Source organism: Danio rerio, chromosome 17 (genome assembly GCF_052040795.2).
Source record: "Danio rerio strain M-AB ecotype USA chromosome 17, GRCz13ab, whole genome shotgun sequence".
Taxonomy (NCBI): domain Eukaryota; kingdom Metazoa; phylum Chordata; class Actinopteri; order Cypriniformes; family Danionidae; genus Danio; species Danio rerio.
Genome location: NC_141037.1, coordinates 38,912,213 through 38,932,500, shown reverse-complemented (window position 1 = coordinate 38,932,500; position 20,288 = coordinate 38,912,213). Strand labels below are relative to the sequence as shown.

The 20,288-nt window shown below is 35.1% G+C and overlaps 1 protein-coding gene across 6 annotated transcripts in view; it reads right to left on the bottom strand.

The window, feature by feature from the left end:
- tmem62 (transmembrane protein 62) overlaps positions 1-20,288 on the bottom strand; it is a 33,227-nt gene extending 12,939 nt beyond the window's left edge. For 3 of the 6 annotated variants that reach the window (XR_015513658.1, XR_015513660.1, XR_015513659.1), the window contains exons 1-12: positions 19,955-20,288; positions 17,487-17,598; positions 16,832-16,969; positions 13,013-13,058; positions 10,137-10,278; positions 9,922-10,046; positions 7,218-7,340; positions 5,609-5,772; positions 5,285-5,444; positions 1,566-1,679; positions 287-371; positions 89-184 (exon numbers count right to left, since the gene is read on the bottom strand). Coding sequence is in view for 1 of the 6 variants with exons in the window: in XM_087290828.1 (XP_087146954.1) it covers positions 89-184; positions 287-371; positions 1,566-1,679; positions 5,285-5,444; positions 5,617-5,772; positions 7,218-7,340; positions 9,922-10,046; positions 10,137-10,278; positions 13,013-13,058; positions 16,832-16,969; positions 17,487-17,598; positions 19,955-20,137 (1,480 nt within the window). In the remaining 5 variants the exon portion in view is untranslated. The remainder of the gene's footprint in view (positions 1-88; positions 185-286; positions 372-1,565; positions 1,680-5,284; positions 5,445-5,608; positions 5,773-7,217; positions 7,341-9,921; positions 10,047-10,136; positions 10,279-13,012; positions 13,059-16,831; positions 16,970-17,486; positions 17,599-19,954) is intronic. The other 3 variants (XR_015513656.1, XR_015513657.1, XM_087290828.1) reach the window with 1 other exon arrangement.

The following is a 20,288-nucleotide window of genomic DNA, read 5'->3' as shown; positions in this document are numbered from 1 at the left end:
GTTTCCAAATGAACCACAATACTCTCTTTTTCAGTATGAAAAGATTAAATCTCCCCTGCAGTGGAAGTGAAAGTCACTATTCTCTTACCTAATGCTGTACACAGATTGAACAGCAGCAGAGTGTAGAAGAACACGTTGCTCTTGCTGACCAGATGCAGGGACATCCAGGCTTGAGAGGACAGTCCTGTTGAATGGTCAAGAGTCAGTTGTGCTTTATTATGATCATACATTTTGGATTATAAAGGCAGAACAGGCTTTTTTATTGAAGCTAGAACAACTGAAATACCTCTCGTTGAAGAGACTGGCATAAATCTGAAGAGTACAAGCCCACCAAGGTTTAGTAAAACTATTACTACGAAAGCGATCCGTGCCTGTGGAAATGAAGCATGGCTATTAGATGCATGTGATGTTTATCTGTTTATCATATATGCATGTGATCTGTTGAATGCAGTTGTTTTGAGAACACCAAATGTTCTCCACCCATTCAAATTATTGATTAAAATACAACATATTTTCCCACCAGAAACTATAGTTGCTGCATATTCAATTACTAGATTTTCTAGAAAAAAAATAAAACCTGAGGAAAATAAACGCAAAACATGTTCGTATACACACAAAAAAAAGAATAGATTTGTTTAAAATGGGCTGAAACACAATTTTTTAGATTTCGTTGGGACATTTTTATTGTTTTATGTCAAGTCCAAAAACTAAGAAGTTAACCTAATTCCTTCATGTTGTCCCAACATAAATCGATTGTGTAAAAATAGGGATGAACCGAACCTAATACTTGGATCATATATTGGTTCGGTACTGCATATTTTTGCTGGATCGGGTATCGGCCAGCTGGTACCGATCCAAATCCAATATTGTGCATGTGCTATATATGTGTAATGTATAAGCCAACCAAAGCCATCAAGCCTATTACAAGGCACTAGAAAGTTGTCATGTAAGCCTACTATATCCCGAATGTTCTTGTTATTGTTATTGTGAAGCACAGATGAATATTCAAGTAGGGATGGTTAGGAGGCCATGATGGAAAGAGGCCAGTGGGCACATTTGGCCAGGATGCAAAGGGTAAATCCCTACTCTTTTTCGAAGGACATCCTGGGATTTTTAATGACCACAGAGAGTCAGGACTCTCATCAGAAAGCCGGCGCTCACTGACAGAATAGAGTCCCCTTCACTATACTGGGGCATTAGGACCCACACAGACTGCAGGTTGGGCGCCCCTGCTGGCCTCACTAACATCACTTCCGGCAGCATCCTGGCTTTCTCATGTGGTCTCCCATCCAAGTACTGACCAGGCTCAGCCCTGCTTAGCCTCAGTGGGTGACCATGTGAGAATTGCAGACAGCCAGCTGCCGATCGTGTTACTCAAAATTTGCTTAATGTGATGTCAGAAACCCAATTCACCCAGAGAAACTGGTCAAAAAATACTTGAGAGTGAAAGTTTAAGAATTAAACTGGAAAAAATCATAATAAAAGTATGAATTGTGACACTGTGGCAATGTTAGTGACGTGTGAAATAAACTATTTGCTCAGTGTGATTGGTTTCATTTTCCTACCAGTATGTAGTGGTCTGTGAGGAGGATAAAGGACTGCACGAAGCCGAAGCTGGGAGTGAGCTCTTCCTCCAGCGTGAACTGCTGCTCACGCACTTTTGAGCGGCCTGCAGAGTCCTGGAGCAGAGAGACAGAAGAGCAGCTCCTTCAAAACACTTTCAGAATCAGTTCAATTAAAATGCTAATTTTTAAAGATCAAAATCCAATTTTAACTCTTACTTTCTCTTTAAAACTAAAGCTATTTTATGGAGTAAGTGGAAAGAATATTTGGACTCTTTTGAGATTTAACAATGGTAAAATAGTTCTACAATATATTGCCTGATCTGTTTTATCTTTACACTAATCTAAACCCTGCTGCTCCTTTTCAATTATTATTTTTATTTTTCAGTTTTTTCTCCTTTGTTCATGTAAGCTTTCTGGGTTCATAAGTTACAAAATTGTGTTTTGAAATGTTCAGGAAGTCAGATGAACTTTTCGACGTTTCAACTTTTTGAAGTTTTTCTAATTCGTAATTCATTATGTAAAGAATGGAGGACGATCAAACAGACGCATCTCATTTTTGCATAAACTTTTTAAGCAGCCCCTAGAAACCCACCCCACCGGGAGGTCACATGTCACATACCCAAGCGCCGAGTTGCCATGGTAACAATCTTGATAGGCGAGCTTTAAAGACTTTCACACGCACACGTGAAAAGAAATGGACCCTTTCTTTAATAGCTATTTCTATATTCTAAAGTGGTTCTAGAGTATTCTAGAGAGGTAATGTTGTTGTGTGTCTATGTTCATGTTCCTGTTCACAGGTAGACTGCTATGTCTGTGCTAAATAGTGTTTATTGATGGTTTACAGAAGTATTTGGTATTAAAACCCTTAGAAGTATTGCTTAATAACTTGGACTGAAATACCATCACATAAGTGTTTGATATGTATGCACGGCTAAGGTGGTTTAGAGAACAACCGTATGCAATGTATATTGGTACTTGCAACACGTTAAGATTATAAAATCTTTAACACTTCTCTATGAAAAATGCTCACCAAGCACATGTAAATTACAAGCCTAAAACAAAGAGCAATACAACTGGCAAGAAGGCAACATCCCATTGGCTAACTCAACCCCTGAGTTCATGACATCAGCAAACCTATATAACGAACTGAACAACAAGTTCACGGTCTCGAAGTCCTTAGACCTCTCTCGTCTCTTTACATCATTCAACTCTTCATTTGGTCCATTCAAAATGTGACCAAGGCTTTAAGCCTCGCTCAAGCTGAAGCCAGGCTTCGGTCTCTACAACTGTTCAGAAATTTTAAACCAAGTCTCTATTCTGGACAATTTCAACTCATAACCTAGCTGGAATGCTGATCCGGGGTGTGTTCCCCAAACAACGACATAGCTCGTGGCTGAACTATCATAGTACGATGCATCATGGAAAAAGAACGATAAAGTACTGGCTTTTTGTTTCCCAAAGCCAGTAGTTTCTCCGTCGCAGATTATTGTTTGAACCACGTAGTTACCACGTAAAACGCCCATAATGATGTTCTAAACGGGGTGGAGTAACTACTTCTTTACAGGAAACCCCATAATTTCTTTGTGCAAATTATATTGTTTTACAAGCACATGCATAAAAAAAAAAAACGAATATTAGATTTGGTAAAAACATGCACTCGCTGTCTACAATAATTGAAATATATGCAAATGGCCATATAGGGCCTGTGTTTCCTTAACAAGTATTGTTGAGAACATTACATATTCTATTCTAAAACATAAAATTCCTTACAAAAGCTGACACATATTCTAATCTCGTATATAAATCATATAAATAAATAAATAAATAATGAGGCTATTTATTAAGAAATAAAATTTTATATTTATTATGCATTAGGAAATTAACAAAATCATACTTTAATAATCATATTAATATTATTAATAATTATTATTACTATTAATATTACTATAATTATTATTAGGATATTATTTGTACATTTTTTAAAAGTCTATTTTTACAATTTGACACATGCAAACCACTACGGAAATGTTCTAACCAACAGCCCCGTGTCATATACAGTTGGGTACATTTCTTAATAAATAACCTACTATAAAATAAAAGCATTAATGTATGCTATGTTTTTTGTTTTCACAAGCTTTGGAGCAATGACTGTAAAAAATATACTAGCTTTGAAGATGTAACATAAACTCCTTTCGGCTGTGTTCAAAATAACATCAATGTTTTCAAAGTGCACTGTGAAGGGAGCCCAATTGTAAACACAAAGATCTCTAAAACTAAACTGTAAAAATACTTGGAAAAAGCAAATGACACCTAGGAGAAATGATTTTAATGTTTTTTTTATCATTCCAAGTTTGAATGTTAGAATGTTCTAAATGACTAGGGCATAGGGGAGATTACTGGGAATAGAACACTCATCAAGAAACTTCCAGGCCAGCACACACTGTGTAAGCCTCAGACAAAAAACTATGCGAGTTTGATTTAGTTATCTGATATGCAAGTTTATTGCATGTTCTCCCCATGTTTGCATGGGTTTCCTCCGGGTGCTTCGGTTTCCCCCACAAGTCCGAAAACATGTGGTATAGGTGAATCGCATAAGTTAAAATTGTCCGTAGTGGATGTGAGTGAAGAGTGCACATATGCTGGATAAGTTGGCAGTTCATTTTGCTGTGGCGACCCCAGATTAATAAAGAGACTGAGCCATAAACAAATGAATGAATAAATAATGTACATGCTAGTTTATCATGTCCTTTGTTAAAACAAGGGGATTCAGTTTTCTTTGATCATTGGTTTTAGGTTATTGAAGTTGAATTTGTAACTATCTCTCTCTCTCTCTCTCCTCATAGGGCTTTTTTGGCCCCGTTTTATTCTCACCCACACTCTTTCTCTCTTATATATGCATGCTTGTAAATAGATGTGTTTTATATATATATATATATATATATATATATATATATATATATATATATATATACCTTTGTGTTACCATTATTAAACGTTTGAGGCCATGCAGATCGCTTGCTTTTTACACTAATACTAATTCGTTAATGTAGTAAGATTAATTATTCCTCTAGACCAGGAAATTAACTGATGTTTGAATTAAAAGACAAATAAATTGTAGGCTGCAACAGACGAGCAGTTTAATTTAATGTAATTGTAGTTTGGCTACCATTAACAATAAAGTCAACCCAAATATTCAGAATTAAATAATAACTTGTTATAATTAATTTTGAATATTAGTAATTCGCAGAGTTGAACTGAACTGCCAATTATGTGGCTAAAGCACATCCTGTATTATCAATCCTATGTAAAGCATACTTTTAGCATACAGTCAAACTACACTGACAATTTTGTCCCTTCTCTTGTATTATCAATTATTATTATAGTAATAATAATAATAATATAGTACAATTAATCATTATCATTAGCATAGTTGAACTGAATAAGGCACAGGTGTCAAAGCCAGTTCCTGAAGGGCCGCATCTCTGCACAGTTTAGTTCAAATCCTAATTAAACACACCTGATCCAACTAATTGGGTCCTTTAGGCTTGTTTGAAACCTACAGGTAAGAGTGTTGGAGCAGGATTGGAACTAAACTACTGACTTTGACACCCCTGATGTCAGGTAATCAACAACGCAGATAGACACAATGTTGCAATTTGATCAAATTCCTGCCATCCAATCATATTAAGTGTTGGGTGATTGTTCGAATCATAAGCTACCTCCACTTTGACTTTGATAGTGTGCAGTCCTGTAGCGTAGTGCATTGGATCCCAGAGCAGCACATACAGAGGACCTCCAGCGCTGACTGCTTTCCCCAGTGTAACTCCGTCCACGCTCACGTACACGGCTGTGATGGGGGATTCAGAGAAAGCAAGGACCCTGCAGAACACCAAACAGGGCACAATGAGTGCGCAGCCAAAGCGTAAAAAGAACACACAGAACATGCGAGCAGGAAAATAAACAAGAGCATGAGGTTTGGATGGGAGACGGTAATGCTCCTTTAGCCAATGTTTGAGCACTTGGAGGTTTAAGAGGACACACACAGAGACACCTGATGTGAGTGGAACTGCGGATTCGACCCAGAGGCTCCACTCCTGGTTGCAGGTACTGTGCGTCTTTAGGGTTGGTGATCAGCATGGCGGGCCAGTCCTCAAACGTCAAGTCGGAGAAGCTAAACAGGTCATGGTCGAAAGCCAAAATCCTGTACCTGAACCAAGGGAGAACAGCTTTTACAACACAATTGTTTTTCTTGAGTTTATTGCCATATCAGCTTTTATGGCCAATGTACAAACATCATTTAATTAAACACTTTTTCTGTAATAAAAAATGTTTATAACAATAAAAAGACATCAACGGCAAATAAAACATAAACTAAAAATAAAATCTAAAGCAGTTTTTTTAAAGGAAAAAACTCCCTGACAGGTAAACAGCTGAGATATACCAATTTTTAATCCATTCAGCCGATCTCCAGATCTGGCAGGAGCATTTTAGCTTAGCTTAGCATAAATCCTTAAATCGGATTAGACCATTAGCATCTCGCTCAAAAATGACCAAAGGTTTGATAATTTTCCTATTTAAAGCTTGACTATTCTTCTTTGCCTTCTACTACAACTTTTACTAAGCCACCTTTTTCTACCACTACTATGTCGAATACTACTACGACGATGACGACTACTAATACTACTACTACGATGACGACGACTACTACTACTACAATGACGACTACTACTACGTCTACTACTACGACTACTACTACAACGACAACTACTACTACAACTATTACTATGACGAGTACTACTACGACGACTACTACTACAACTACTACTTCTACTTTTACTTCTGCTACATCTACTACAACGACAACGAGTATTACTACTATGACAACTATTACTACAACGATGACTACTACTACTACTGTCTACTACTACTACTATGATGACGACAATGACTACAACGACTGCTACTATGACAACTACGAGTACTACTACTACAATGACGAACACTACAATGACTACTACTACTATAATGACTAACTACTACGTCTTCTACTACTACTTCTACAATGACTATGAGTACTACTACGACGACTACTACATCTGCTACTATGACAACGACTACTACTACAACTTTTACGATGATTACGATGACTACTACTACTAACACTACTACTACTTCTTCTTTTACTAGTTTTACTACTATAACAACAATGAGACTAGGAAATGAAAAGTAGCTATTCCTTTAAAATCTCTCTACATAAAAATCGTTGTCTGACAATTTACAAAATTAGAGCATTACAAAAGTATATGTTTGACAATTAGCTTGCCATTAAAAAATTGACTTTGGATTTTGGAGCAACTTCTCCTTTGAGTAGATGCTCATGAGTAAGTCTAGTGTAACATCTTGTATAAATCATCTCATCATGTCAAAACTCCCTTTTTGATTAGTAAAAATATTAAGCAACTATAAATGCGAATTTCTCAGTATTTGGACTTTATGAACTCTCAATATCCAGATATTCAAATTGTTGCATCTAACATATTATTGTCCTATCCTAACAAACCATAAAAAGCAAAACATACATGACTGGTTTAGTGGTCTATGGTCACATATTTACATTTCCCTAAGGGTGGAGCTGGTTCTCCATGAACTCACCTGCGATTGTCCATCCAGTCTCCCAGCTCTAATTCCAGGGTGCCACCTTGATGGCGACTGTGCAGAGCCGGCATGAAGCCTCCCAGTGTGTGTAGGTGCCCACACAAATATGCCACAGCTGTACTGTTAAAAAAAAAAAACAAGCAGTAATAAAAATTGGCACAATATGATGTGTTTGCACTTACACTAATAGTTTTATAGTATGCAAACTGTACAGACTGTATACAATACAATATATAATCTGCAGTTTAGTGGTGCTTATATTATAATACTCAAATAAATTGAACTGAATATGATGTTTGCATATATCTATGCATTAAAGCGATACTAATTTGTACTCGCTGTTTCGCTGTTTCAGTACACCAAAGATATTTTAAAGAATGTTGGAAATTGGTAGTATTATTTTTCCTACCATGTATGATAATGGCTACCATTTTCCAACATTCATAATCCCGTCCTTTGTGTTTAACAAAGAAACTCAAAGGTTTGGCACATCTGAGTGCGAGTAAATGATGAATAATTTCATTTTTTGGGTGAACTATCCCTTTATCTGTCAGAACTGAATACAAAAGGAATCATACTGTATACTAGGCTTTAAAATGTAGGTCAGATGACCAGATAAACATGATAAACAGATAAACAGATTTGCAATGACATTTGAAAGTTGTCCCAAATTTCAGACGGTTGCCTCAGATAATCCACAGATTCTGATTTACAATGCCCATAATCATTTTAAAGTATTGTTACTAAAATTAAACAGTCTTCTTAAAAAAGCAAGTTTTAATGCAAATTGTAATTTTAGGATGAAACAATAATCAGATTTGCTAGGGTAGTGAAATTACTTGTTAAAAGGTTTCTTAATTCAAAGCATTTAGTGATGAACAGAGAATACACTACCTGTCAAAAGTCTTGTCGTCTATCAAAGTTTTAGCAACAACAAATAATCACTTGACTTCTAGTTGATCATTTGGTATCAGAAGTGGCTTATATAAATGGCAAAGGCCTCTAGATTATGCTTATTTTACCAAAAATATATAATCATGCCTTGATTTAATTATTTAAATAGGACCGTAAGGTCTGACTTTGCTTTGACAAAAGTCATGCTGCAGTAGAAAAATAATAAATATTGTGTCTGACTCCCATGAGCTAGGAGGACTGCATCCATACTGTACATCTCTGCAATGATTCCAATAACTTATTCATCTAGAATTATTAATCTAGAATATAGTCATCTGGATTGTCAAAGAAAGCGTTCTTACAGGACTCCCAGAGTTCATCAAGATTCTTTGGATTCAACTTCAATGCCCCCTCAATCTTACCCCACACATGCTCAATAATGTTCATGTCAGGTGACTAAGCTGGCCAATCCTGAAGCACCTTGACCTTTTTTGCTTTCGGGAACTTTAATGTAGAAGCTGAAGTATAAGAATTTGCCCTTGGTTTGTAATGTAATGGGAAGCACAAATGTCTTGACACCTCAGGCTGTTGATGTTGCCATCCTCTCTGCAGATTTCACGCACGCCCCAATACTGACTGCAACCCCAAACCATGACTTTTTCCTTCGCCAAACTTGACTGATTTCTATGAGAATCTTGCATCCATGCAAGTTTCAATAGGCCTTCTGCAGTATTTGTGATGATTGAGCAGTTCAACAGATGATTCAACTGAAAAATTTTCCTTCTGACACTTTTCTAAACTATCAACTAGAAATCAAGTTATTATTTGTTGCTCTTACAACTAGAATCGACGACTAGACTTTTGTCAGGTAGTGTATACAGTAGTCAACATTTGAAGTAGATCTAAACATTTTCTAAGACAAGAATGGGAGATGATCAATAGATTTAGAACTTTGACGAAAGGTTCCACTTCAAATGTTGACCACTGTATAAAAAGCGGAGCTGTACATTCAGGTCTTATATTTAGTAGACAATGCAAAGTAATTTGTATTAGTGTAATATTAGTTAACTCAGAGAGAATTTTTTTCTCAGTGTATTTATACATATAGTCTTTCTTCTGTAATTTCGTTAATGTACACTACCATTCAAACATTAAGACATTAAAACAGATTTTCTACCTCACGCTGTTCTATTAATTGAAGAATGCTGAAATAATATTATCACAATTTTCACCAAAATATTCAACAGACAGCACAATAAATTTTAATAACACTGACCACTGAATTATATATAATATTAGACCAATTTGTTTGAGTCATGTGGCACTGAAGACGGGAGTAATGCAAAATACAATATTACACTTTAAAGTAGATTTAAAAATAAAATGCTTCATTTAAACTGCAATAATATTTCACAACATTACATTTTTGATCAGTTTCTTTTTTTGTGTTATTACACCTAGCATCAAATGTATTATTGTAAATGACTTTTATTCCAGCTACTTCAGTTTTTTCCTGCTGCTACATAACTGTAATTTAATGTCATTTCAGTTAAACAAGCCCCTTAGAGAATAGAACAGAAAAAAAGACAAAAATAAAGAAAACTTGTTCACTTTATATAATAATTCCATGCTTTTTTTCTGTGAGCGGTCGATAATTAGCTGCAGTAAGCTTCAGGGTGGACCAGACCTTCTGCTGTCCAGTTCTGGCTATGCAAGAATACCCAAATCAGACATAGATGTGCATAAAACAGCATATGTGATATCAGTGGGAAACAAGCGACAGTGTTATTGCTTGATTTCTCCAAACCTCATGAGCTCTCGGATTCCTGGGGAGGGGGAGATGACAGTGGATGTGGTATAATGTCCAAACCAGATGGACTTGTTACTGCTCAGGCTCTCCTCTCTGAAGGTCTCCAACATTTCCATCTGAGACTATGGGGAACATTTAGAATTCAGTCCAAAGACAAACAATCACATTATCACATTTCCAGAGCAAAAAAAAATTCATTGCATCTCTCCTACCTCATCGATAATCCCAAAGAAGTTATACGGCCGTTTTGGTCCCGGGACCAGAGTGGCATCGGCACAAATGAACGAATAGTTCCCGAAGGGAGTTCTGTGTACGTAGTGGAAGGATCCTACTTTCTGATTGGCAGAGTATTTCCTAAATATTCAGGAAAGCATGATGATTAAAAAACAAACTTGAATCTTGTATGACTAGTTTGAATAGGTGTATTGACTTGAAGGGGTTAGTTTACAAAAAAAGGAAAAAAAAAAGATTATTAAAAGGGAACCTATTATGCAAAAAATATATTTTTAAGGGGTTTAAACAAACTTGCGTGGTAAAAGTCTGTGAATATAACCAGCTTCTAATGGTAAATATTTATTAATTTTAATTTTTTTTATAATCACACAGTCCAAAACAATCTGCAGAAACTCTTTGGTTGACATTTTCCCTTTATATGATGTCATTAGATGGAGAATGCCACACCCATTAGTGATGATCTGTCCCTCATTAGCATAGGTCACTAGTCTTGTTTTTTAATCTGCCATTATGCTGACACATTTGTAGCTCCGCCTTCTTTTGATAAGAGCACAATCTCATTTGAATTTAAAGCGACAGTCACCAAAATGGCACAATTAGGATCAAAGTCCTCAAAAGGGTCAGTTTCAAAAAATCATAAAACATTATTTGTTTGGTATTTTGATCTGAAACTTCACATACAGCCTCTAGGGACATCAGAGACTTTTCTGAACACAAATGAAGATGTTTTAGATCAAATCTGAAAGCTCTCTCTCATCCTCCATAAACAAGAACAGTAGTGAGATGTTCAAAATTCAGAAAAGGAAACAAAAATAAAAGATTCAATGTGACTTCAGTGGTTCAACTATAATAATACTATGTGTCTGAAAACAAACTCTAAAAATAACTATGTTTTAAAGCTGTTGGTTCCTTTACTGGACTTTGAACATCTCAGGATCGTTGTTGAATATGAAGGATTAGAGAGGTCTAAGATTTCATCTAAAATATCTTCATTTGTTTTATAAAGATGATCCAAGATTTCAGGGGTTCGATATGACATGAGGGTGACAAATTAATGAAAGAACATTAATTTTTAGGTGAACTAACCCTTTTATGTAAAGTCAAAATGAAAAAATGTTTACCACAATGTGTGTGTGCGCGTGGTTTGTTGATTTAACTGTGTGCAGGCTGATATTATAGAGTATGTCATGCATATTAGAACAGTCAAGGTTTTAAAACCGTAAAACTTTTCTGCAAAACCATTCCTAAGATATGTGGATGATCTTTTATTAGTTTTTTTTTGTCCAAAGATGCCGTTTTAAATTGTAATAAAAATAAAAATAAAAAGTCTGAAGCAAATGAAGACAGCAGAAGTCAATAATTAATTTAGCCTGACATGTTTACTGTTTCAAAATATTTGTAAGGTTTCTTAAATTAAAATATATTGTGCTCGAAAGATAAAAGAAGGATTAGTTTTTAACCCAGACCTTTTAAAAAAAACATATATTTTAGAGTAGTAATCACCATACTGTGATATTCTTATCCAAGGTTATCATACCGTCAAAATCTTATACTGGCCCATGCCTAGTCAGAATGACCATATAATTAAGTTGTATCTATGAATATCTAGATAAAAAATATATCTTTATGTTTTTAATACTCGTGATATATTATATAGTTAAACAATATTGCACAAGAAAGCTTTTTCTTTGTCAAAAATGCGATTGAACCTGTGAAGAGCTGAGAGTACCACAATTTGGATTCTCTGCATGTCTTGTACATGTGGTTGAATTGACAATAAACTGACTTTGACTCTGAATGTGGTTTCCTGAATATTAGCAGTCTTTCAGTTGAAAAAATAAATGTTAAATGTTAAGCAAATTACACTTCAGACAAAATATTGTCTGCTTTTTTGTTCCTTTTTGACCAACATGTGCAAAACATTTATGTATTTATAGCAACACTGCTGTGTTTCGCTCCTGAATTAATCTGTTTTTGAATGAGACATAATTTTGCATTTGCTTATAAGAATGGTTCACCCAAAAGTTTACATTTCCTCATCATTTATTCTCATTCACTAGATGAATTTCTTTCTTCTGTTGAACACAAAACAAAAAAATTCTGAGGAATGAGGAAAAGCAGCCTTTGACTTTTATAGTAGGAGCAAAAAAATACTATGGAAATCAATGGTTACTGGTTCGCATCATTCTTCAGTATACAGTTGAAGTCTGAATTATTAGCCCCCCTGTTTATTTATTTTTTCCCAATTTCTGTTTAACAGAGAGAAGATTTTTTTCAGCACACTTCTAAACATAATAGTTTTAATAACTCATTTCTAATAATTAATTTATCTTTGCCATGATGACAGTAAATAATATTTTACTAGATATTTTTCATGACACTTCTATACAGCTTAAAGTGACATTTAAAGGGTTAACTAGGTTTATTAAAAAAAAAAAAAAAATCAATGGAGGGCTAATAATTCTGACTTTAACTGTATCTTTCTCTGTGTTCAGCTCAAACAGATTTAAAACAAGTGGCTGCTAAATAAATCATGAATGTATTTTTATTATGACTTGTTGCCACCTGTTGGTGGTTTAGTATTCTGTATTTACTCATGGCAGAAACCAGCCAAGAAATAAACACTCAGCTGAATTACTGTTAAGAGAAAAAAAACTTTTTTTTCCATATCACACACTTCTTTTTCAATTCGAGATAGAGCAAATTTTATACAAAGACTATGTAAACAATTTTTAAAAAATAAACGAATAGTTCATTTATGACCATTTAAATTGCATTTTCCACTTTCAATATCAGAAACTTCTTGTAGTTTTACACCTCCTATATTTTCTGTATTTGTAATATTAGTACAGACCTGTAATAATTGTTCACGCTCTCCAGAGAAACGATATTAAAGGCATCTGTGGAGACAAAGAGAGAGAAAAATCAGTGGAGATTTGCAGGAAATGGAAGAGGAGCAGAGACAAAATAACTGATAATGGAGCTCTTATTACATGTCTGGCAGCTTTCGTAATGTAACACCAGTTACAGGACCGGTGGGGAAATGGGATAATGGGAATAGAGGGAAAATGATATAAGAGCTATGGGGGGAGTTCATTAGAGACCTTTATTAGGCTGATGCTTTCTCTGTAGCTAAATATATTAATTTGCCAGTTGAAATACACAATGAAACAACTGCTGCTGCTCACTACACTGATTTATGAATGTTTTGTTGGTAATATTAACTCCTGTTGGTTCAAATGTTCCATTTACCTGCATTTGTGGTTAATTAGAGAAGTTGTGATTCTTTTGCACTCTACTGTTCAGTTTTAATTTGTACTCGTCATTGGAAATGCAATAAGGGATTTACAGTTTTTCAAGGAATACCATTTCAATACAACAATGTAGAATGACTTAAAATGTCAGTCGTTTTTTAATAATTATATTCTTTGGGTTTGTTTCACCTTTACAGGGTTTCTGCAGGTTTCCCCAAGTTAAATTGAAGACATTTTTAAGAACATTATGAATGAAATTTTAGACTCATAAAGGGCTCAACGCTGAGGACTTTTTCAAAAGGCCCAGATGGAAAAGATTTGTTTATTTGCCCTATCAAAAAAAGATTATAATTTAAAATACATTGATTTAATAATACATTAATAATACAAAAATAATATTTTAGCTATTTCTTAGCAAAATATTTTAAATATTGAGTAAAAACAAGATCTACTTATATCCATACACTTTTTTGTCACACAAAAATTTTCTTTAAAATAAAAAGAAATTGAACAAATGTTTTAAAATGTATACAAAATATAACAAACTAAATCTATGCACAACAATCTGTCCAAGTCGGTGTCCTCAGCAGTAAATAGATGGAGCACTTTTAAACAAATGTTATTGTAAGGAAAATAATTAACCCACTATGGTAAACAGAGTTTCATGGAGCTGGATTGTAAGGTGATTGTATGGATTTGGCCAGATTGGATAGCAATACATGAACAAAGGAAAATTAAGACAATTTTTAGGAAAGTTTTTGTTTAAAAAAAAGATTTAAGACGCACAATATTTCAGTAAAATTAAGACTTTTTAAGGGCTAAAACTTGGATTTTTGAAATTTAGGACTTTAAGACCCCACAGAAACCCTCCTTTATTATTTAGGACAGTAGAGTTGAGACAGGAATACATGGGGAGCTTAGAGAGGGGGGACGATCAGCAAAGGATCTCGAGAATCGCCGTGAGCACTACAGTGCTGTCAGCGCACTATGCCACTTGGCTATTGGCGCCGACAATGCCAGTCTTTTTCTCTCTAAAAAGCTATCAAATAGTGTCTGAACACTGAAAATAAAGGGGAAAATTACTTCAGTTTTTATTTTTGAAAATGTACTGTCTGAATCAGAAACATGAGGTATGGAAAAAAGCAGCGTGAACATTTATCTAAAGATCTCCTTTTGTGTTTTACTGACTACATAAAAAAAAAAACTCATGTATATGATATGGAATATCGCTCTGTACCTGTGTTATAATGATGAACTAAAACAAAATGTTTTCGATCATTAAAATAATTTTAAAAAGAAATATAAAAAAGTAAAATCCGAATTAAAAGTACTAGAACGATTAAAACTGAAATAATACTAATGTTAAAACATCAACATAATTCTAAAGAAGCCTGAATGTATTTGAATTAAAATAATAAATAATAGCCCTGTTGCGTAAATGAAAACTGATTTGATTTATTATGGATGTACTGCAATAAGACTAATGAGCAATAGCCTCACAATAGCAAAGTGGTTATTAATCCTCCTGAAGTTTGTTCTTGTGTCATAACAAGCCGGCAATATCCTGTTTAACAGAGCTGGGCTTCATTTCAAGTCATTAGTGTGACATAACAGTGTCCAGCTGTCTTCGCTCAATGTCCTTTAATTGTTTTATTGCCAACAGACACTGGGACAAAGATGGACGATAATTGTTCCTGACCAACAGCGATGCGCAAAGTGGAAACTTTAATTCGGAGCTTTATTAAGATCTTCCACCAAACTTCCAGACGCTTCTATTACAAACTGTGGACCAAACCGACAATGGAAAACAAAACTGAAAAGTGTCATCAGGTACATTTTTTGTTTCCTTTAACTTGTAATATGAAACCGTCCGTTCACGAAGAATGCAAACGCTGTCATTCCTGCTCAAATCAGCAACACTCGCTCAACCAGTTAAGTGATTTTGGGCCAGGACTGTCTATTTTAGGCTCAAATTAGAGGCTAAAGTATGTGAACGTGTACTATTGCATTTGTGTAGTTTGAATGATCTTCTTACACTCTATTGATGGTAGTTTACGGATATTTTCTAAAAAAAAACACATTGCAAAATACTGTAGCAATCTTTTTCTTCGAGGTCCACGTGGAGAGTTCAGATAACCTGTTTGACGACAATCATTCTGTTCGCAACTCCCCTCCTTAAAGGAATAGTACGCCTAAAATAAAAACAAATATCCCATAAATAATCCTCCTCATGTCATCTATGGAGTATATGCCCTTCTTCTTTAACCAAACAATCTGAGTTGTATTAAGCAATATCCTGGCTCTTCCCAGCTATTCAATGGCAGTGAATGATGGACGAGTTTTTAAAGCTTTATAAAAGTGCATCTATCCATCATAAAAATAATCCAGTAATCCAAAAAGACTCCAGTGGGTTAATGAGTGCATTCTGGAAAAGCAAAGTGATGGGTTTTTTAATTAATTAATTATTAATATTATTGGCTTTCATTTACAAAGTCTGGCGTATGAAAAAATCCTGGATAGACACAAACTAAATCTAAAGTTTAGCCAAAACAACTCACTTTTGTTCACTAATCGGTCTTTAAAATATTGTAGTGCAGCTACGTGTATATAGCGATTATTAGTAACCATTAATAATAGTTTTAAATATGGATTTTTTTCCTACAAAAAACATTGATTCACTTCAGAATTCAGTTATTAACCCTCTGGAGCTGCACTGGTTACTTTAATGATCGGCAGATTCACGTTTTAGAGTTTTGAAAACTCGAGCACCATTCACTGCCATTCAAAAGCTGGGATATTATTTAAAGGCAAAAAAAGGAAACCATGTGATTTTCTGTCATTAAAATATACCAAAACCACTAGAAAAGTGTTACATGTTTTGTTGACTTATGTACTTAAATTATGCCAAATGTTTCAAAAAAAGCTCAAGTTTAAATTTAAAATGACCAATTTTAACTGCTCTGGTTTACCCCACAGTCCAAAAGACATGCGCTATAGGTGAATTGGGTAAGCTAAATTGTCTGCAGTGTATGTAAGAGTGTTTGGGAGTTTTCCAGTGATAGGTTACAGCTGGAAGGGCATACGCTGCGTAAAACATATGCTGGATAAGTCGGCGTTTCATTCCGCTGTGGTGACCCCTGATTAATAAAGGGACAGCCGAAAAGAAAATGAATGAATGAATGAATGAACTAGTGAAACGATCTTACACAGCATTGATTTCCTTTTTTTTTACCACTGTATTGTATTTTTGTGAATATGCACCCTCTAGTGGCAAAAATGCCAACTGTGCCTATAACATGACCCAGATTATGTCCACCTGACCTGAAACACCTAGGATGGCTTGAGATGGAGTAAATTAGGGGATACATTTGTCTGTGAACTATTATTTTTTTAAATGATTTAGTAAACAAAATAATCACCATGGTTTCCACGAATGTCAATCCATTTTGTGCGTTCCAGCACTCGAGATCTTTTCAGGACGTTGTGGTAGGCCTGCCACTCCACTTCATGTTGAAGAGAGCCCATTTTACTCTCAGTCTTTGCATCTGTCAAGTCCCCTGTTCAAGTGAAATACACACGTGTTTGTGAGTGTCATTATATTTCATGTACATATAAAATCTAACTTTACAATGTACAGTTGAAGTCAGAATTATTATTATTATCTATTTCTTTTTTAAAATATTTCTCAAATGATGTTTAACAGAGCGGGGATTTTTTAACAGTATTACCTATAGTACGTTTTCTTCTGGAGAAAGTCTTATTTGTTTTATTTTGGCTAGAATAAAATCACTTTTTAATTTTTTTAAAGACCATTTTAAGGTCAGAATTATTAGCCCTTTTAAGCAATTTTTTTTCTGATTATCTACAGAACAAACCACTCTTAAACAAAGCCTTTAAATGTCCCTAAAAGCTGAATACTAGTATCTGGAAAAAAAAAATTATGTTCTAAAATAAATCAGTTATTAGAAATGTGTTATTAAAATTATTATGTTGGAAAATGTGTTGAAAAAAATATTCTCTCCATTAATCAGAAATTGGGGGAAAATACACAGGAGGGCTAATAATTCATCTCACCTGTGGCCAGCACAAGATCAGGTTTAATGACGTCAATAGTGTCAGTGCAGAACTTCTCGAAGTCTGGGATGCGCCTCGGATCGTGGAAACGGCTGATATGGATGTCGGACACCTGCAAAGAGAAACCAGCATTGTTGGAAAGCAGATAATAATAATAATAATTATAATAATGATGATGATAATGATGATGAGGCTTCACGCAGGCCTGTGTGTAGAGTGCTGGAAATCTCACACATAAAGCATGACTATTTATAGAACAAGTGTCAGTGGCATATTGCAGGAGGCATCTCTTATGTGCCAGTCTGTACACAGCTGAAGGTTTAATGTTGTATCCTTTAATTTATAGCACAAGAGGTTTATTCACACCAAACAGACAGATCGAAAGTGACATTTTTTGTTTACAAGAAATCAAAAGGTACAAAAGATATAGATTATCTCTCTGTATTATCCATATCTATCAATCTATCTAACTATCTATCTATCTATCTATCTATCTATCTATCTATCTATCTATCTATCTATCTATCTATCTATCTATCTATCTATCTATCTATCTATCTATCTATCTATCTATCTATCCGTCTTTCCGTCTGTCTATGCTTCAGCCTATCCGTCTGTGTGTCTATCTGTACACACACGTGACCAATATAATTGTTAGCTACAGCCCAATCAATATAGAACATTTTGAATCAGAATTGCATAAAAATATACTATAATTTAAAATAATAGTTAAATAATAGTTATTTTATACAAGTTTATCAATTCCATGCGTCTTAAAAGGTCAAATCTGAGTGATCTGAGAGTAATATTTGAATAATTAATAATCAACTTGCCTGGCTCTTGTTAGGCAGGTTTAAGACATGCTTGTTTATATAAAAACACACATTTTACTTAAAAACATAAAAAAATATTTTTTTACAGATGCAACTCCAACCGTACATATGATTGGTAATGGCACAGAGGTGCAAAACCCCTATACAGATCAATAGGCACAGATCAAAACCCGAATAAGAGTTGACATTTAAAATAACACATGCATTAATTTGTAAACGAATAGCATATTATGATAATTATCTTGATGAAGCTCTATACAAGCTGTCTTTAAAATATTTATAAACACTAAAATGAGAAGTACTGAATATATAATGAAGCATAATGAATATAATATAATATAAATTCACATAACTTATAATATAATATAATATAATATACATATAATATAATATAATATGGGGCATCATGGTGGCGCAGTGGGTAGCACAATCACCTCCCAGCAAGAAGGTTACTGGTTCGAGCCTCAGCTGGGTCACTTAGTATTTCTGTGTGGAGTTTTCATGTTCTCATTGTGTTCGCGTGGGTTTCCTCCGGGTGCTCCGGTTTCCCCCACAGTCCAAAGATGTGGTACAGGTGAATTGTTTAAGCTAAATTGTCCGTAGTTTATGAATGTGAATGACTGTGTGTGTGGGTTACAGCTGGAAGGGTATCTGCTGCGTAAAACATATGCTGGATAAGTCGGCGGTTCATTCGACCCCTGATTAATAAAGAGACTAAGCTAAAAAGAAAATGAATCAATGAACAATATATACACAATATAATATAACATGAATGAATATAATTTGAAATAATAAAATATAGTATAAACAATATAATAAGATATAAATATAAAATAATAATTTTAAGACCACAGAAATAAATTTTAAATCAGAAATAGTTTGCCCAAAAACTACTTTATTCACTATTTACTGTTTAACACAAAAGTAGATATTTTGACTAATGTTTTAACGCAGTAATCATTGACATCCATAGGAAAAAACTAAATACTATAGAAGTCAATGGTTAAGACAGGTTTCCAGCTTTAAAAACATTTTGGTTGTGTGTGTGTGTGTGTGTGTGTGTGTGTGTGTGTGTGTGTGTGTGTGTGTGTTCAACAGAAGAAAAAAAACAACACTCAAACAGGTTTGAAACAAGTTGAGAGTAAATGACACTATTGTCATCATGTTTGTGGTGAACTATCCCCTAAATGTAAATCTTAAGAGGCCTTCCAATGTACTCTTATGACAACTCGCGTTACAAATATACATAACAATTACATAACAATTACAATAAAACAATGTTATACTCAAACACCTGATTACTCTAGACTTCTCACTGCAACGTAAAAATACGCTGTCTTCATGAAAAAATAAAATGTCCGTCTCATATTTGATCTAACACACCATTTACTCATATCATTAAACACAGTCCTGATCATATCTACACAGTTTACCAAAGCCTACTGTACACACTTGATGTCCTGCTACATACTACAATATTCAGGCATTAATATTCAACATGACAGCCCATAATCCTCCATATCGCAGCGAGAATAAATTATTATGGCAGAACGCAAAATAAAAGCCGTCCTCCAATCAATCACATGGTCGGCCCGTCGACAGTCTAATGACCGGTGTGTTTTCACCTCCGCTCACCTGCACGAACCAGAAGATGTTGTCCCGCTGTCCGCCGGGGTGCGGAGGGCCGCCGCTGCGCCCGGACTGGGGGAATAAGCTGCGTTTCGGGTGCCAGGCGCCGTCATAGCTGTCGAAGAGCCAGGAAGTGAAGCAGGCGAGCAGCAGCCCGAGGACCACCAGAGCCGCGAACAGCCGGAGCATCCTGGAGGAGTCACCGAGAGCCCTGCTTCATGCCGGAGGAGCACTCACACGGCCGGACATCCCCGCGCAGCCGGTTCACTGAGCGCCAGCGGAGCCGCAATGGACGAGCAAATCAGCGCGCTGTAATCGCCAACATCATCCATCGGAAACT